General features: G+C 35.0%; 1 protein-coding gene across 1 annotated transcript in view; it reads left to right on the plus strand.

The window, feature by feature from the left end:
- PTPRD (protein tyrosine phosphatase receptor type D) overlaps positions 1–14,940 on the plus strand; it is a 282,751-nt gene that overhangs the window by 55,791 nt on the left and 212,020 nt on the right. Inside the window, exons 2-3 of the mRNA XM_066339280.1 lie at positions 4,424–4,569; positions 8,692–8,833. Of these exons, the coding sequence (XP_066195377.1) occupies positions 4,424–4,569; positions 8,692–8,833 (288 nt within the window). The remainder of the gene's footprint in view (positions 1–4,423; positions 4,570–8,691; positions 8,834–14,940) is intronic.

Genomic DNA, 14,940 nt, shown 5'->3' on the forward strand with positions numbered 1-14,940 from the left:
GAATCTTTATAACTGAAAAAGTTGCTGTAATTTTTAAGGACTCTCCTAAAATATGTGTGAATTTGTAAGAAATGAGGCACTTGAAAGAAGTGTCTTTGTATTTTTAATTTTTTCTGATATCTCTATTCAACCTTGCTGTATATACTTACAAAGGATACAATATGATATGATTTTTGGCAATTTTTATTCTGAGCTGGTACACTTCTTCATATTTCAGGCAAATGATGAAATATAGTCCTAAACTGAATTATTTTACACTAGGAACTTTTATACACCCTAAACAGAGAATCTAGAAACAAGTCTATTAGGGTATATAGCATCCTTTATATATCTTGTCTATGGTAATTCACATGCTGAGCTAGCAGACCCTCTATTAGCTCTCACTTTAAAGAGGGTAAAGTCTTATCCTCATATTCACCTTTTCATTAGAGGAGTATGTCTATAAAAATGTCTCTATGCAAGAATAGTTTGCAGTAGTAGTGGAAAGAAGGGGGCTGAAGTAGTAATTTCATAAGTATTTTGAAACACATTTTGAGTGAAGACAAAAAGTATAATATATCCTTAAAGCACAGCACTGATAACAGAACAGCAACTTTAAAACAGATAATTCTATAACATGATGAAATGTGAATTAATTAATTCCATTCACTATTTCAGAATTCTGCTTAAACTTTAGAAAGACAATGTGGAGATGCAGAAGTGAAGAAAGAAGTGTCTTATGCTCGTGCCAGGATATTCAAATGTTCCAATCAAAATGAGTTATTTTAGTGTCACGTTAAAAATACATTGTATGGAGCCATAATATGCAAAAAAACTTCACTTCTATCTGGATAGTGGTAAACTATGTCAGAAGTTCCTATGCCCCTGAGGGGACAGCATGACTTTATTGAAGCAGTCGCCTAATTTCAGTGGGGTTAAACTCTTCAAAACAAAATAAATGCAAACTCAGTATATTTAGGGTGACTTAGCAACATTTAGTTTTCAGTTGTATGTTAAGAGTGTGATTTGCAGCAGTTTAATAGTTGTCAGTTTGGCTTCTCAAGCGTCCCAGCAAGAAGTTCTTACCAAGTAGCAGATGATTGGAGCCTTGATGTCTTGAATAGCAAAGCTTGTGGTATAAAAAGTCACTATTAGTATGAATATCTGAGTAGGCACTGGTATATAGGCAAGCAAAACTTGGGTGTTCTTTCACTTAAAGATAGTACTGCAGCAATTTTTATGATGCCCTCAAGAGAATTTAGGTGCAGAAATACAAGGTGCTGATTTTGAGTGAATTTCACTTACTTTAATTACAGTTCTGTTATTTTAACTGCATTTATTGATGTTACCAAGGAGAGTTCCGAAAGTGCTGAAAGACTCTGGTATGGTAGCTGGTAACATATTACATCTGGTTTTTTTGGCAGATTTAATTGCAGTGGAAGGTTCCCATATAGAATGTTGCTGTGCTTAATGAACTGTAATGTAGAGAGTTTTTCTTGAACTATGCACTGCTGTTGTTAAGGGAGACCGAAAATAGTTGTCAGTTCTCAATCAAAATTGCCCTCATGTTAATAAGCACAACTGTGTGTGCAGTTTAATTGTGTTTGCTATCAGAGTGCCTAGCAGCTTAGGTCAAAATCAATGTCAAGAAACTGACAACATTAATTGTGGAGATAATTTGTGTCAAACCTTAATTAGCAACCTTTATAAAGATAAAGGCAACAAATACTACTTTTCATTTCTGCTTCTGCTGGGTTATGATTTCCCATACCCTTACCCTGATGGTTTTATACGTAACAAGATCAATGTGTTGGTTGAGTAATAAAAAGAGGGATTCTCTAACACTTACCTGTCTCTATGGCAGATAATTTTATAAATTTATTGAAGTTATAGTAATAATTTGTCTTTGTTATCATTTGATACTTGAAAGATAACTGGCTCACTTCTGGTATTACATATTGGAGGACAGTTGTGGCAATCTTTTTTGTAGGAATTACTTACGTAAAAAGAAGCTTTCACCAGATAACATATCTTATTTTTTTCAGCTAGATTATGGTCGAAGTGAAAGAAAAAGATCACCCCAATTCCCTTCTATACTGGAAAGTGAAGCTTTTTAATTGGTGTAGATAATATTAGTTATATCATACAAGAAAGTGGATTTTATACACAACCTTAAAACCTTGTTTGCCTTGAAAACTATCGACAAGTTGAAAGTTGCATCATTATGTACAGATGCCCTTGTTTTCTGTGTCTCATACTATGTCTCTAATGCTGTGTGGTTAACAAGCAACCACTTCACTAATTGTTGGTCCAGCAAAAATTGCCATAGGATGGCAAAAACACTGTTGTTCATGTAGCTGGAGCCATGTTAAGTATTCAGCCCTGTTTCTGCAACTCCACGACATACATAATAAAGCTCTGCAGAAACTAGCATGTAATTTTTGTAAGGAGTCTTGGCGGCTGTAGTCCTATGTTTCTTTACCAGATTTTGGACAGTTCTGCATAAAAAAAAAGCTGGAAAACTGGTTGTACCCCATACAGCATCTAAGTTTGGTGAAAGATTTTTAATTCTAATTATTGCTACATGTGCTGTTTGCTGCCTATGAGCTACTATATATAGTTACTGTGAGCCATTGGACTTCCTCGTGAAGTGTTCCTCTTTCTTGAAGGCTTGAGTTCTAATAGTGAATTCACAAAATGTCAAAAAAATTATAAGAGAATGGCAGCGTGTCAATTTTTCACTTGGTGGCCTATGATCACAGCTTGTGCCACAAAATGTCAGTACATCACATTCAGTCAAGTCTCTTTAAGTATCACAGTGCTGAGTTAAAACATGTATAGAAAGGGTTCAAGGAGAGCAGTTTTGTTGAAACCAAGATGCTCTTCATCAGAATACATTTTTGTCTTTTTGTGGTCTAGACATAAAGCCTGTGGCTTTGGGAAGGGTTTCTAGGTGTTTTTTTTTTTTGTTTTTTGTTTTTGTTTTTTACTTAAAGAGTGTTTTATTTTCTGTGGGTTTTGCAATTTTTTGCATCAGAACAGTTATTTCATGATTTTCCCATGGCAGTAGCAATACACTGTTTTGCTGAGATGTGCTCTTGCAGTTTGGTTTAGGTACATTTTCACCAGGAAAATTAGCAGAGTGGATACTTCTAGGACCCTTGAGCATTTTGAAATGTTAGAAACTAACACATTTTCTTGACATTTCTATTAAAGAAACAGCATGCAGATTTTAGGAGCATTGTATTTCTTTAAAAATGCCCCTTTTTACATTAGGAGAAGGGTAAAAAGTTCCCCTAATTTCATTTTGTAAAATGTCATCTTGGCATTTTAAACTATTTCAGGATTCTTTCCAGTGTTGCATACATGCTTGACAGTAGTCTGCTGGGTTTCTTACATTCAAATAAACATGCTGACAGGAAATGTTGCCTATGGAAAGAACAGTTTGTGGAATAAGGTACAAAGCAACTAGTATGGAGAGTGGGTTCAGAGCAAAGACCTGGGTTTTTTTACTACTTGCTGTCCCTAAGTTCTTGCATCTTACCATTTAAATCATTTTCTGAATGTATGTTGTGTCTTTAGAAGTTCTTTTGCTAAGAAAGATAATTATGTAAAGATTTACAGGATTTTTTTCAGTATTTTTGTACTCTGTTTAGGTGTGATCTTACAGATTTTGATATTTTATATTTAGAAGTCATGTATTGTGCTGCTCTAAATTTGAAAATTTTGTCTCACTACAAATGAAGTAATAATTTCAATTTGTTGTAACGCAAATAAAGGGGGAAAAAATAATTAATTAAAATGCTGTTCCATACTTTCAAAACTGTTTCTCCTTTTCTCTGCCTCTCTTGTTGTTGCAGTACTTGGATATTTTTTTAGTTTTCCCTTCTGACGTCGTAGAATTTGGGAGTTAACAGGAGCTATACACAGAACTGTGCTCAAGCATAAGTCTCTCTTCTGTTATAGTGTTTTTGGCATGGACTCTTATTACACAGTAATTTGTGTCCACCATGCAAAATTACAAATGCTTTCTAAATGCTACTGGTTTTAATGTCTCAAAGGTGAGCATCCTGTTTTCATGACACTCTGTGATCATAGCATCAAGTAGTGAGTCATGGTATTATTCTAGTTGATTGATGAGTTCATTTTGCAACAGAAGTCAAACTGGATTTTTTATTTATAATGGTGATAAAATATAATGTGAGATCTTACTATTCTCATGCCATCAGATTTTGGTTTTAATATAAATTTCACTAGTAAAGTCTGTAAGTACTTTCCTGATCTTTTAGGGTTTTTTTAAATAATGCTTGCTCTTGTAGGTGAATGATATCACTGAAGAAACAAAGCATTTCCTTCTTTCTAAAATTTGAAATCTTGATGTGACTTTTTAAAAAATCATGTTTAGTGCTTGGATTAATTTGGCTCATTTTTTTGTTTGTTTCAGCACCACCAAAGTTTACAAGAACTCCTGTTGACCAGACAGGGGTTTCAGGAGGAGTTGCCTCATTCATCTGTCAAGCCACAGGAGATCCAAGACCTAAGATTGTCTGGAACAAAAAAGGAAAGAAAGTCAGCAATCAGAGATTTGAGGTATTAGGTCCATTGTTCTGTTCCTCTGAAAAAAATTTTATTCCAACCTTGTTTTTAATCATACTATTTATGCTTTATTAACAGTGATTTAGCAAAATAGAATTGACTATCAGTATAATTTGGTGGGAATAATCTTGCAAAGTTTTTAATTTTGAAAACTGGTTTTGAATAGAACCATTAAAGAGAAAACTGCTACTGCTGTTTTCTAAGCTAGCATGGTTGAACTGGGTAGCTCTGTAGTGCTTCTGTTTAGTTTGCTGTGTCATGAAGGAGCTGGTGGGTACATGAGTTGAGTGATTGCTGTCTACAAAGAGCAAACCACCTCCTTTTGTGAAAAGGTGCGTTGAGCAGGCTCAGTCTTCAGCTTCAGCTGGGCAGCTTCTGCTGCCACAGTTCCTTACTCCTGTTGAGAAAAGAGATGAAAGGGGCACAGTACTTGCTGCTGCCAAAGAAGAAAAGTGAAACTACTTATGATTATTTTGCTTATGATTATTTTCTTAATAAATTAGGAAAGGGCTTAGAGAAATATTTTTCTCTCCACAACCCTCAGTTAAAGGAAACTGAAAATAATCTGTTCAAAGGATTCTGGTAATTTGGGGGGAATAAGAAAACAAGTGTTACTCCCTCTTGTAGTGGCAAAACTCTAATTAGTGTCAAGTATGGATTGACCTTTAGCATGAAGAAAAAACTCAGAAAATGGGGGAAGCTTTTAGGAGATATCAAAACTGGCACTAAGAGTGTATAATTGTCTCCAAATTTTTTTAGTGTTAGATAAGAGACTTCTGTTTGCTTAAAAACAACCATTCAAAGATTAATGATTTGTATACAAAACAGTTGTGACATGCATTTTATGAGCAAATGATATAACATATAGTTATTAACAACCGACTGAATATTAAAGTTCTCTATATTAATTTGTATTAATGTTTGTGACGATTGCTTGTCCTGGCTTTCAGGTTAGATTTTTTTAGAAGTGCTGCATTTCTTCTATAAACCAAATTTATTTTCTTGCTTTTTGGTTCAATAAACATCTAAAGACATTTGCTCATTAACCATTTTAATTTCTGGCTTGTGTATTTACTACAACATGAAAAACAAAATCATTAATTTAAATGTTACCTCCTAGTGCCAAGACCTGCTTGCACTTTGCAGAGCATATGCAGAGCTGTAATTGGCTAGAGGGATTAACATGGAAGTTTTATCATAAATTCTACGCAATTTATCCTCTTCTGTTCACAAACCTTTCACTCAAAGTAAATTCTAAACAGAGAAAGATAATGCATGTGTATTTTTACTGTGTGGTATTCGGCAATATATCATGGTTTATTTCCTTAATATATTGCTTTCTAGGTACCTGTGAACCTGTTTTTAGGGAGTATAAGCAAAAATAAACTAGTTTTATTTCCATAAAAATTATTTGAAGGTAACTATAAAAAACATCTTAAAATGTTTTAAAAATGCCTATAGTGGACTGTTGAACAAACGTATAGCCAACTAAGATGGAATGTATTTCAGAGAAATAGATGATACTTGCCAAGTGTTTTATAATTCTTGTCATGTCCACTGAGCAGAGCAGTTATGAAGTATGAGTACTAAATCATTATTTTAAGTAGCTTTTATTCCTGTTCAGAGTAAGGCCATTAATTCATGCCATTGAATCTCTAAATAAGAAAAAAACAACAGTAGAAATGAGATTCAAAAAAAAACACATGAAACTTTTGGGAAACAAGAAATGTCTGAGATTTTCAGCTGAACCAATAAGAGAATATTTAGTTTGGTTTCTTTTCCTCTTCTTTCACATAAATATTTTGGATATTTCTCTGAATTACTTAATGATGAAAGACATCAAAATGTTTTACCTGGAGACCTGTCTTCATACATACATACATACAGCTGGAAAGCTCCAGTGGTCCATCTTATCCACATGCTTTCCCAGGGATGCTGGCAATGACTTTTTTATAATTTAATAAACTTGGACAGTCTCCTACAGGGTTTCAGGAAATTGTCCTGATTATTTGTCCCCCATGTGAAACCAGAACTCTTTTGCTGGAAATTGATATTTGTAGCAATTGGTTTATTTCCTCTCTCTTGACTGTTTATATATTTGAAGACTATTGTCATCAAAATTTCTTGCTCAACAGGTAATTCTCCCAACTTATTGAGAATAGCATTCAAAGCTAGGCATTGCTTCTGAAATTAAAATGTACAGTAAGACCTTGAGGATCTTCCATATTAATCTTTTAGCTTTTATTTATATTGCAGATATAGATTCTGAATGAAGATCCTTTTTTTCTCCTCGTTTTTCAAATTAATTCAAATAATGGAAATTACAAAAATCTGATTTAAGTTGCTGAGAACTCCTTCTCAGAGGAACTTTAAAAGGAACAGAAAGAGGAAAAATAAAAGTTAAAAATTACATCATCCTACCCTGTGTGCAAAATTGTTTTTATTAAAAAATCTCTGTCATAAAAGAAATAAAATCTCATTCAATAGATGGGGAAGAGTTAGGAATTAGCTAGCTGTGATATGCAGGAAAGGGGAGTGCTCATCACATGAAAAATAAATCCCTTTTATGATACATATTTTTTGAGACACCAGACATGAAACTTGATCTCTGCAGTATTTGCCCAATCCAGTCTGCTGTTTTCAGTGTCTGTCCAGATATGTTTAATCAGCATTCAGGTTTAAACAATAGCAATTACTCTTTTTTAAGTACATCTGTGAGTATTCAGATCCTGTGCTTGCATCTTTTACCTATAAATTGTTAGTCTAACTGCTTAAAGACTTAAAGATGAAATTTCTCTCTCCCTCATAAATGTGCATTTATCAAGAATTGTAGTTATTCCTTTAATTGTGCTAACATCAGGCAACAATTTTGTCTTGTCTAGATTTGTTCAAGGCAATGGCTTTACTGAAAGAATAAGAAAAAGTAATACATCCTGTGGGCTATCATTCAAATTCAATATTAAAAAAACCCAGGGTTTTTATCTTACTTTCACTTCTCCCAACACTAAGCAGAAACTGAGCAATTGCTACAATGAAAATAGTGAGATGAAAGGCATATTTGCCATAATTTCTAACCCTGGACTTTGTATCTCTCTTATTGTACTCATGTACAGCAATCTCTTAGCTTGCTTGTGTGAAAATGAGATAGAAAAACACAAACAGATGTGCAGATAGGCATGTATGTAAATTGTGCATGTATATTTAGACAGATATTAATCAATTTTTAGGAAAAGAATTGTCGCTGTCCTTTGTTTAGAAGTGCCATATAACTGATGGTAGTACTGATACCTCTCAGTGATTTAATTCCTTCTTAAAAAAGTAGATTATGTAGATTTATGCTATTGCTTAATTTTAAGGAAGGTTTTTCCAGGACCTATGAAGCATTGCAGTACTCACCAATATTTGATGTGATTCTCACTGCAGATTAAGAAGGAAATAAGACCTATTCAGTGAATTTTCTCATGTAAATGTTATTACTTCTTGTGTGAATATTGCAATTTTAAAACTAAATCTTAGAAGTTTAGCTTTATTATTTAGTCTCCTTAATGATCACTTTGTTGGATAAATATACTTCTTTTTTGGGTTAAATACAAAGCTAAAATGAGTCATCCTGTTTGGTTCAGAAATTGCAGACAGTTTTTTATTTAAATTTGGGGCCAAATGAGTGTGTGAGCTCCACTCTATGAGTAGAGAGGGAATATAGCTGGCAACAATTAAAATGAATATAACTGTCATTTGAAGGTAGAGTACTTTAGCTAAGAGAATTGAGAGGTATTGGTGATGAACTTCAGAATAAGAGAGCACTAAGCCACAGTCTTTTTCTTACAGCCTTTGTTTGCTGGGTTGGGGTTTTGTTTGTTCATTTGTTTTTTTGTCGTGTAGTTCTTGAAGCTATATTAAAGTGGCCACTGAGAACTCAGGAAACAGCAATATATGTTCCAAGTACAACCACTTAAACATTTTCCCATATGACTAGAATTTGTCCTGGTACATACATTTGACAAACTAACCTGTCTTTGATGACTTGAATACCAACAGGCCACTGTTCATGAACAGATTAGCTGAGGGATAGGTATTTGTAACAACATCTGTGACAGCTTTTGTTTCCTTTTATAGGTAATAGAGTTTGATGATGGATCTGGATCAGTTCTCAGAATACAGCCATTGCGCACACCACGAGATGAAGCTATTTATGAATGTGTGGCTTCCAACAGCGTTGGCGAAATAAGTGTGTCCACCAGACTCACTGTTTTACGTGGTAAGTTCTTTCTAATTAATTCACTTCATGGAGCTCAAAGCACTACATTGTTGTAATACAGAGGATTCTCTCTGGCGAAGTTAAATTTAGTTCTTTACAATTGGACCCTACTACAGTCCCGATGATGTTCATTACAAACTTTTTTAACATAGTACTTGACTACTGTGTTTGTGTCTTTTGACCATAAAGTGGTAATGTGAGTATGTAGTCTATGACAGATAAGAGTGAAAAAAAGAAGAAATAAGTGAAACAGGAGTGCTACACACAAGAGGTTATTATATCAATTACTGCTCAAGACAACTGCTTTCTGAGTGTATTTGATTCACATTTTAGTGCTGCCCTGGGTACCTTTGCTGTGTTCAATCAGCATTTACACAGAAATTTGTTCAATTAGCAATGACCTTGAAAAGTTGCATGAAGAGTTTTTAGATGAGATTAAGCTGCTGCCAATTTTTCCCTGAAAGAGACAATCATAAAAAAGGTGAAAAAGCTTCTTTCACTTCAAATATATGTCACCTGAACTTTATTATTCAATAAGAAGTTTTGGAAAACAGTAAAGGAAAATTTCTTCAACTCTTTCAGAGTTGAGGGTATTAATGTACTGCAGAGAAGCAACAGCCTTCATATCTCTCAACCAAGTACCGCAGCAGTTGCAAAAGATAGAGGGGGTGTCTGAGTGTCAAAGCTGAGTGACTACAATGTGGTCTGTTTCTTTACTAGTCCTGTTGATTATTAATTGAATTTTTGTAAGGCATATGTAGCTTTGCTGCCTATTTTTTGCTTGACAGTAGGAGCAGTAATAGCGGCTCAGTGCCTACCTTCAGACAACATTAGTATTGCATCCTATTTTAAAAGCAATACATAATGATATGCATATGCAAATGACTAATGAAGAAACTACTATTGGTTATGAAGTTAAAATTCAAATAAATTTCAAATATAATTTTTTTCATTAAAATCACTGAAATATAAAGATTGAGCATTGTATCCAACCATAATACTTACGGCTTTTGCAACTTCTGAAATGTATTTATCCCAGGAGTAGATGTATGGATTTAATCTGAAACTGAGAGCATAAGAGAACTCAAGAACATACTGTGACTGTGGATTTAGATGAAGAGGTAACATCAGAGAAAGCAAAGAGCCTGCAGAGAAACATAACGCAGAGGGCATTATTAGCAAGTTTTGGTGGGGTTAAAATTTTGAATTGCTAAAAGTAAAATGGCTTACTATATTACTTCCCAAGACATGACATAATTCAGTGCTAAGGACATTAGCCTGGAAGATATTTCTATTATTGCAGCGCCTCTGCTTTGCAAACTTACACAAATCTTTGTACAGTCTGCAACAGTAGCATTGTGGAAAAACACTTCACTGATGATGCTTTTTTGAGAAAGAGTGCCTCTGCCTCACATAGCTGCTGTAGGAATAAATACTATAAATATATTATAAATATATACAGGAATCTGTTTTATAATGTAGGGATATATTTTAGAAGTTTTATATTCCTGTAATGTAGGAATAAATATTAAAATGTGAACAGGAATCAAATAGATTTAATGAAATACAAAACAGAGTAGAGTGAGTTGGATCTGTGGTTGCTTATGCTTTACTCATCCCTTTAGTATATATGTGACTCTGAATTGCAGATGCCTATATAACTTTCATATGTTCTTTTAATTTTTCTGCAATGGTTCTGTCACAGACATAGCCTGACATTTGTGCCTCTTGCAACATGTCACCCAGAGGTGGAAGTCAGATATTACTCACAATTCAACCCACAAGTATTGCAACCCTAATATGGAATGTCAGTGAAATCAGGGTAACTCCAGGAGCAGAAGTGTCTACCTACAGTAATTTTGTTTGATTGTTTGTTTCACAAATCCCAGCTTGAGTGCTACAAATAACTTCCACAGCACAGAACAGCAATACTTTTGCTGATATGTCCATGTCATTACTGCTAAATTTTTCAGTTTTTCTGTCTGTGGCCATGTAGAGTAAGTAGTTCCATGCATTACAGATGCTACCATGCTTTGTTAGCTTGCTATACTATGACCAGTTCTTAGTATTTGGGTCTCAAAGAGCTATGAATATAAATAAACTTTTAGCTTCTAGATGTTAGAAATTTACAGTGTGAGAAGGAAGAAAGGCAGAAAAGGCATCTACAGATGATAACATTTCAAGGCCTTAACCAGAGACAAAATATTGTATCCTTTTTTCTGTTACTAGAGAAAAGCAGGAAATGTTCCAGGCTACACTTGCACTTGCTAGGCTGAATATTGTGAGAGTCTGGACCAAGAATGAGTGTCTGGGATAATTGGAAACTGCTTTTGATTTTCTGTATATAAAGAAAGTTGGCTGCTTTCCAGGACAGATTCACCCACATGAAAACATTGAATTTGAAGAGAAACAAAGCTTGAAAAGAGAAGTCTAGATGTTCCACATCAGACAGGCAGAGGAGTCCATGCTATTTATTTTGGAGCTCTTTGTTTTGAAAGTTTGTGCTGAGAACCGTAAGAGTGGAATAGTGCTTTGATTCTTTTGTTTATCAGTGCTTAATAGACATGCCTTTCTAGCCCAGAATGTCAGTGGTGTCTTGGAGTTCCTTAGGAAGAGCATTGCCAGCAAGTTGCAGCAGGTGATCCTCTCCCTCTACTCAGCCCTATTGAGGCCACATCTAGGGTGCTGTGTCCAGTTTTGGGCTCCTCAGAAGGAGAGACAAGGAACTGATGGAGCAAGTCCAGCAAAGGTCTACAGAGATGAAGGGACTTGTGCATCTCTTTTGTGAGTAAAGGGTAGGAAAATGGTCATGTTTAGCCTGGAGAAGAGATGACGGAGAGAGGATCTTATCAATGTCTATAAGCAACTGAAAGGAAAGTGCGAAGAGGATGGACCAGGCTCTTCTCAGTGGCGCCAAGCAAAAGGACAAGAGGCAGCAGGAAGAAAAACTGATGCACAAGTTCCATCTGAATATGAAGAACTGCTTTAGTGTGAAGGTAACTGTGCACTGCAATAGATTGCCCAGAGGGGTTGTAGAGTCTCCTCACAGGGGATATTCTGGATGCAATCCTGTGCAGTGTGCTCTGGGATGACCCTGCTGGAGCAGGGAGGCTGGACCAGATGATCCCACTGCCTTCCCTTTCAAACCCTACTTGTTCTGTGATCTATGTGTAAGCAATAAAAAGCAATAAAGTGTAGGATCTTCCTATACTCCCTAGACATTAGAGGTGAGATAGCTTTCCTTTTACCATCCAGTCCTTTCATGTTAGGGCCACCTAAATCTGTTTTTAGGTCTTGGAAATGGTGGATATCAAAATTTTTCCCTAGCTGTAGGACAAGCTTTCTAGTGTCATATACAAGTCTATAAATTGTTCAGGAAGGCGGAGATAGGTGCTTCCTTCTAGTAAAGAAACTAGCAGTAATTCTGTTCATTTAATTTTCAGAAATCCCACTTAGAATTCTTTTAAAAAAAATTATTGTTACTCCTTTATAAAGTTTTGTCAGGATGGTGAGGATGTCAAGAAGCCTTAGCTTCAGCTGCTGCTAAGGTATATTAGTAAAGCATAGAGTAAGCAAACAGAAGTGTGCAGGCTTTATGTAAGGATGTAGAGCACAATACATACATTGTAATGTTGCTCCTGTTTGCTCTGTTTTTCTTGTTGTCTGGAAAGTAAAGAGAGACTACAACAGGGCATTCATGCAGAAAGCAGTTTGTGTGTCTTCACCCATAATTTTCTCTTATTCTTGTTGATTATGTTGATACTCTGCATTACAAAAATACTGACATACAGCATCAGCATATCATTACATACAAGGCAGTATGTAAGCCCGAAAGAAGTAAAATTTCTGTCAGAAGTTATTCATTTTCATATTATTAGAAACTGATTGATCCAATGTCAAGCATTCACTGCTGCATAAAATGAAATTTAAAAATAAAAAGAAATATTTACTGTACAATCTCTCCCTGTCCATTGATACATACAGATAGTAAGGTAATTGTGAGAGATTTTTGAGACTCTCAGAAGTGCACAGCATTTCCACATTAAAACAAAAAAACAACACCAAAACGAGATGAAAGCAACCAACAAATAAAAAAAGACCCCAAAACAATTCCAAATCAGAGATGATAAATCCAAGGTATTACAGTTTTTGTTTCTGCTGCTAGCAATAGATTCAATGATTATAGAAGCTCATTTTTTGTATTTTTACTTTACCTGATAGTACATTATTTTGAAGTAATCTGTCATCTGGGACATCTATCTTAGAGGGCATGGAAATTAGACAAATGGAGTGGCACAGCTGTGGTGTTGGAAAATGTGCAATGGGATATCTCTCATTTCTAGACAAGTGAAGAAAAGACTGTACATATTCTGGATATTAGCAGCACAGTAGGAGAAATTTGTTGTGTTCCAGCTGGAACTGTATAACCATGTACACCAGTGTTTATCTGAAACTCTTTGCTGTATAGTCACAATGATTAGCCAGGTGGTTGCTAGTAGAACAGGCTTTTGGAAGTGGAATGAAGAGAAATAATGGAACTAAGAAAATACTTGTGTGTGAGCTAAATACACTGGAAAGACATTAATTGCAATCATGTATTGCATGATAAGACTTTTGAAGAGCCAAAAGAGTATAATTTCCCAAAACTTCGTAAACTTTCAGTGGTCATGCTATGTGTAGCACCTTGTGATGAGAGCTGACATGTTCATTACAGTCTTATTTTTATTAAGCCTCTTTTTGAAGAGGAACACTGTTGTTCCTGCTGAGAAAAGGCTACTTTACAGTTTATGCTGTAAAGCCTGTCTTGGGTAGCTGTGCAAGGAGGATTAAGAAACAAAACACAGCAGCTTAAAAATCACACAATAGCATTTTGTGAAACAAAAGCAGAGAGGCAGCGAATACAACTTTAGTTTACAAAAACCCTTACAGACAGTTGCAGAATGGCATGCAGATTTCTTGGAATGGCTTATGAAATAGTACAGAATTAGAAATATTTATCTGTAATTTTATAAACTATTTTGAAAAGTTTTCTTTGGGTATACAAATATTATTTTTGGAAAATAAATATTAACCTTCCATGCAGTACAGTTTTAAATACTTAATAGCTTATTGATCTTCATAAAGATGAGGTGATGACATTTAACTAGGAGCCAGAAAAGCATACAAAAGAATAGTGAAATATATGTCTCGTATTCCGTAGCTGAGTTCAAAGGTACTGTATGTTTAACTTCTGTTAATTGCAAGCATGTACATGGTAGTGGTTTAAAAAGTACTGCACCTAATGAATTTTGTAACAATCAGTAAACTTACAAGGGTCTATCAAGGTCTACCTAATATACAAGGGTATTGAGTTAAGCTTTTAGGTATATGCACTTGAGTGTGCTGATTGAACAGGTATCTTTTTTACTTTATTGTAATTTTTCAAAAAGCTATGTTGTAATAATTTAATATATATGAAAATGATTGAATAACTGCTGTAAGTACTGTAAGAAGTTTCTGGCAAGTGCTTCAACTAGTGTTTTTTATGTTTAATACTTTTTTAATATTTCCTCTCATGTTTCTATATGCAAAATTTATCAAATACATTTTTTCCAATCAGGGAATATTTTGGTTCCTTTTTTTGTCCTTAGTTTAGATTTTAGAAATCTTCCCTTATCTTGCACACCATTATATTATAAATAATCTACTAGAGCCATGAATTCAAAGCTAGTCCTGGTTTAGGGCAAATTTGGGAGGGAACTTCCAAGAGTCCCTCTAGAAAGTAGGTTCAAGCAGCCCCTCCCTCTACTGGTTCAGGAAAATATTTCCTTCGAGAAAAGTGGATAGAACTGGTTTTTTAACAAGCAAAGTATTCACAAGCATTTTAAAAAATGAATAATATTATACGATAAGACTTCTCACTGTTCTGAAGAGATGGCAAACTCAGACAGTCCTTGTCATGGGATGTGCCTCAGCTTGTTCAACCTCTTGTCAGTCCCTTGCGTGTGTGTGGAAAATGCCACGTCCTGGTCCTTGGTAGGTCACAGATGTGAGCTCTGATGTTTTTCTGGGTTTTCAGTCCAGAGCAGGCTGATGAGTTCCAAGAAAAGGAAGAGTCACAGTCATCT

This window comes from Sylvia atricapilla, chromosome Z (genome assembly GCF_009819655.1).
Source record: "Sylvia atricapilla isolate bSylAtr1 chromosome Z, bSylAtr1.pri, whole genome shotgun sequence".
NCBI lineage: Eukaryota > Metazoa > Chordata > Aves > Passeriformes > Sylviidae > Sylvia > Sylvia atricapilla.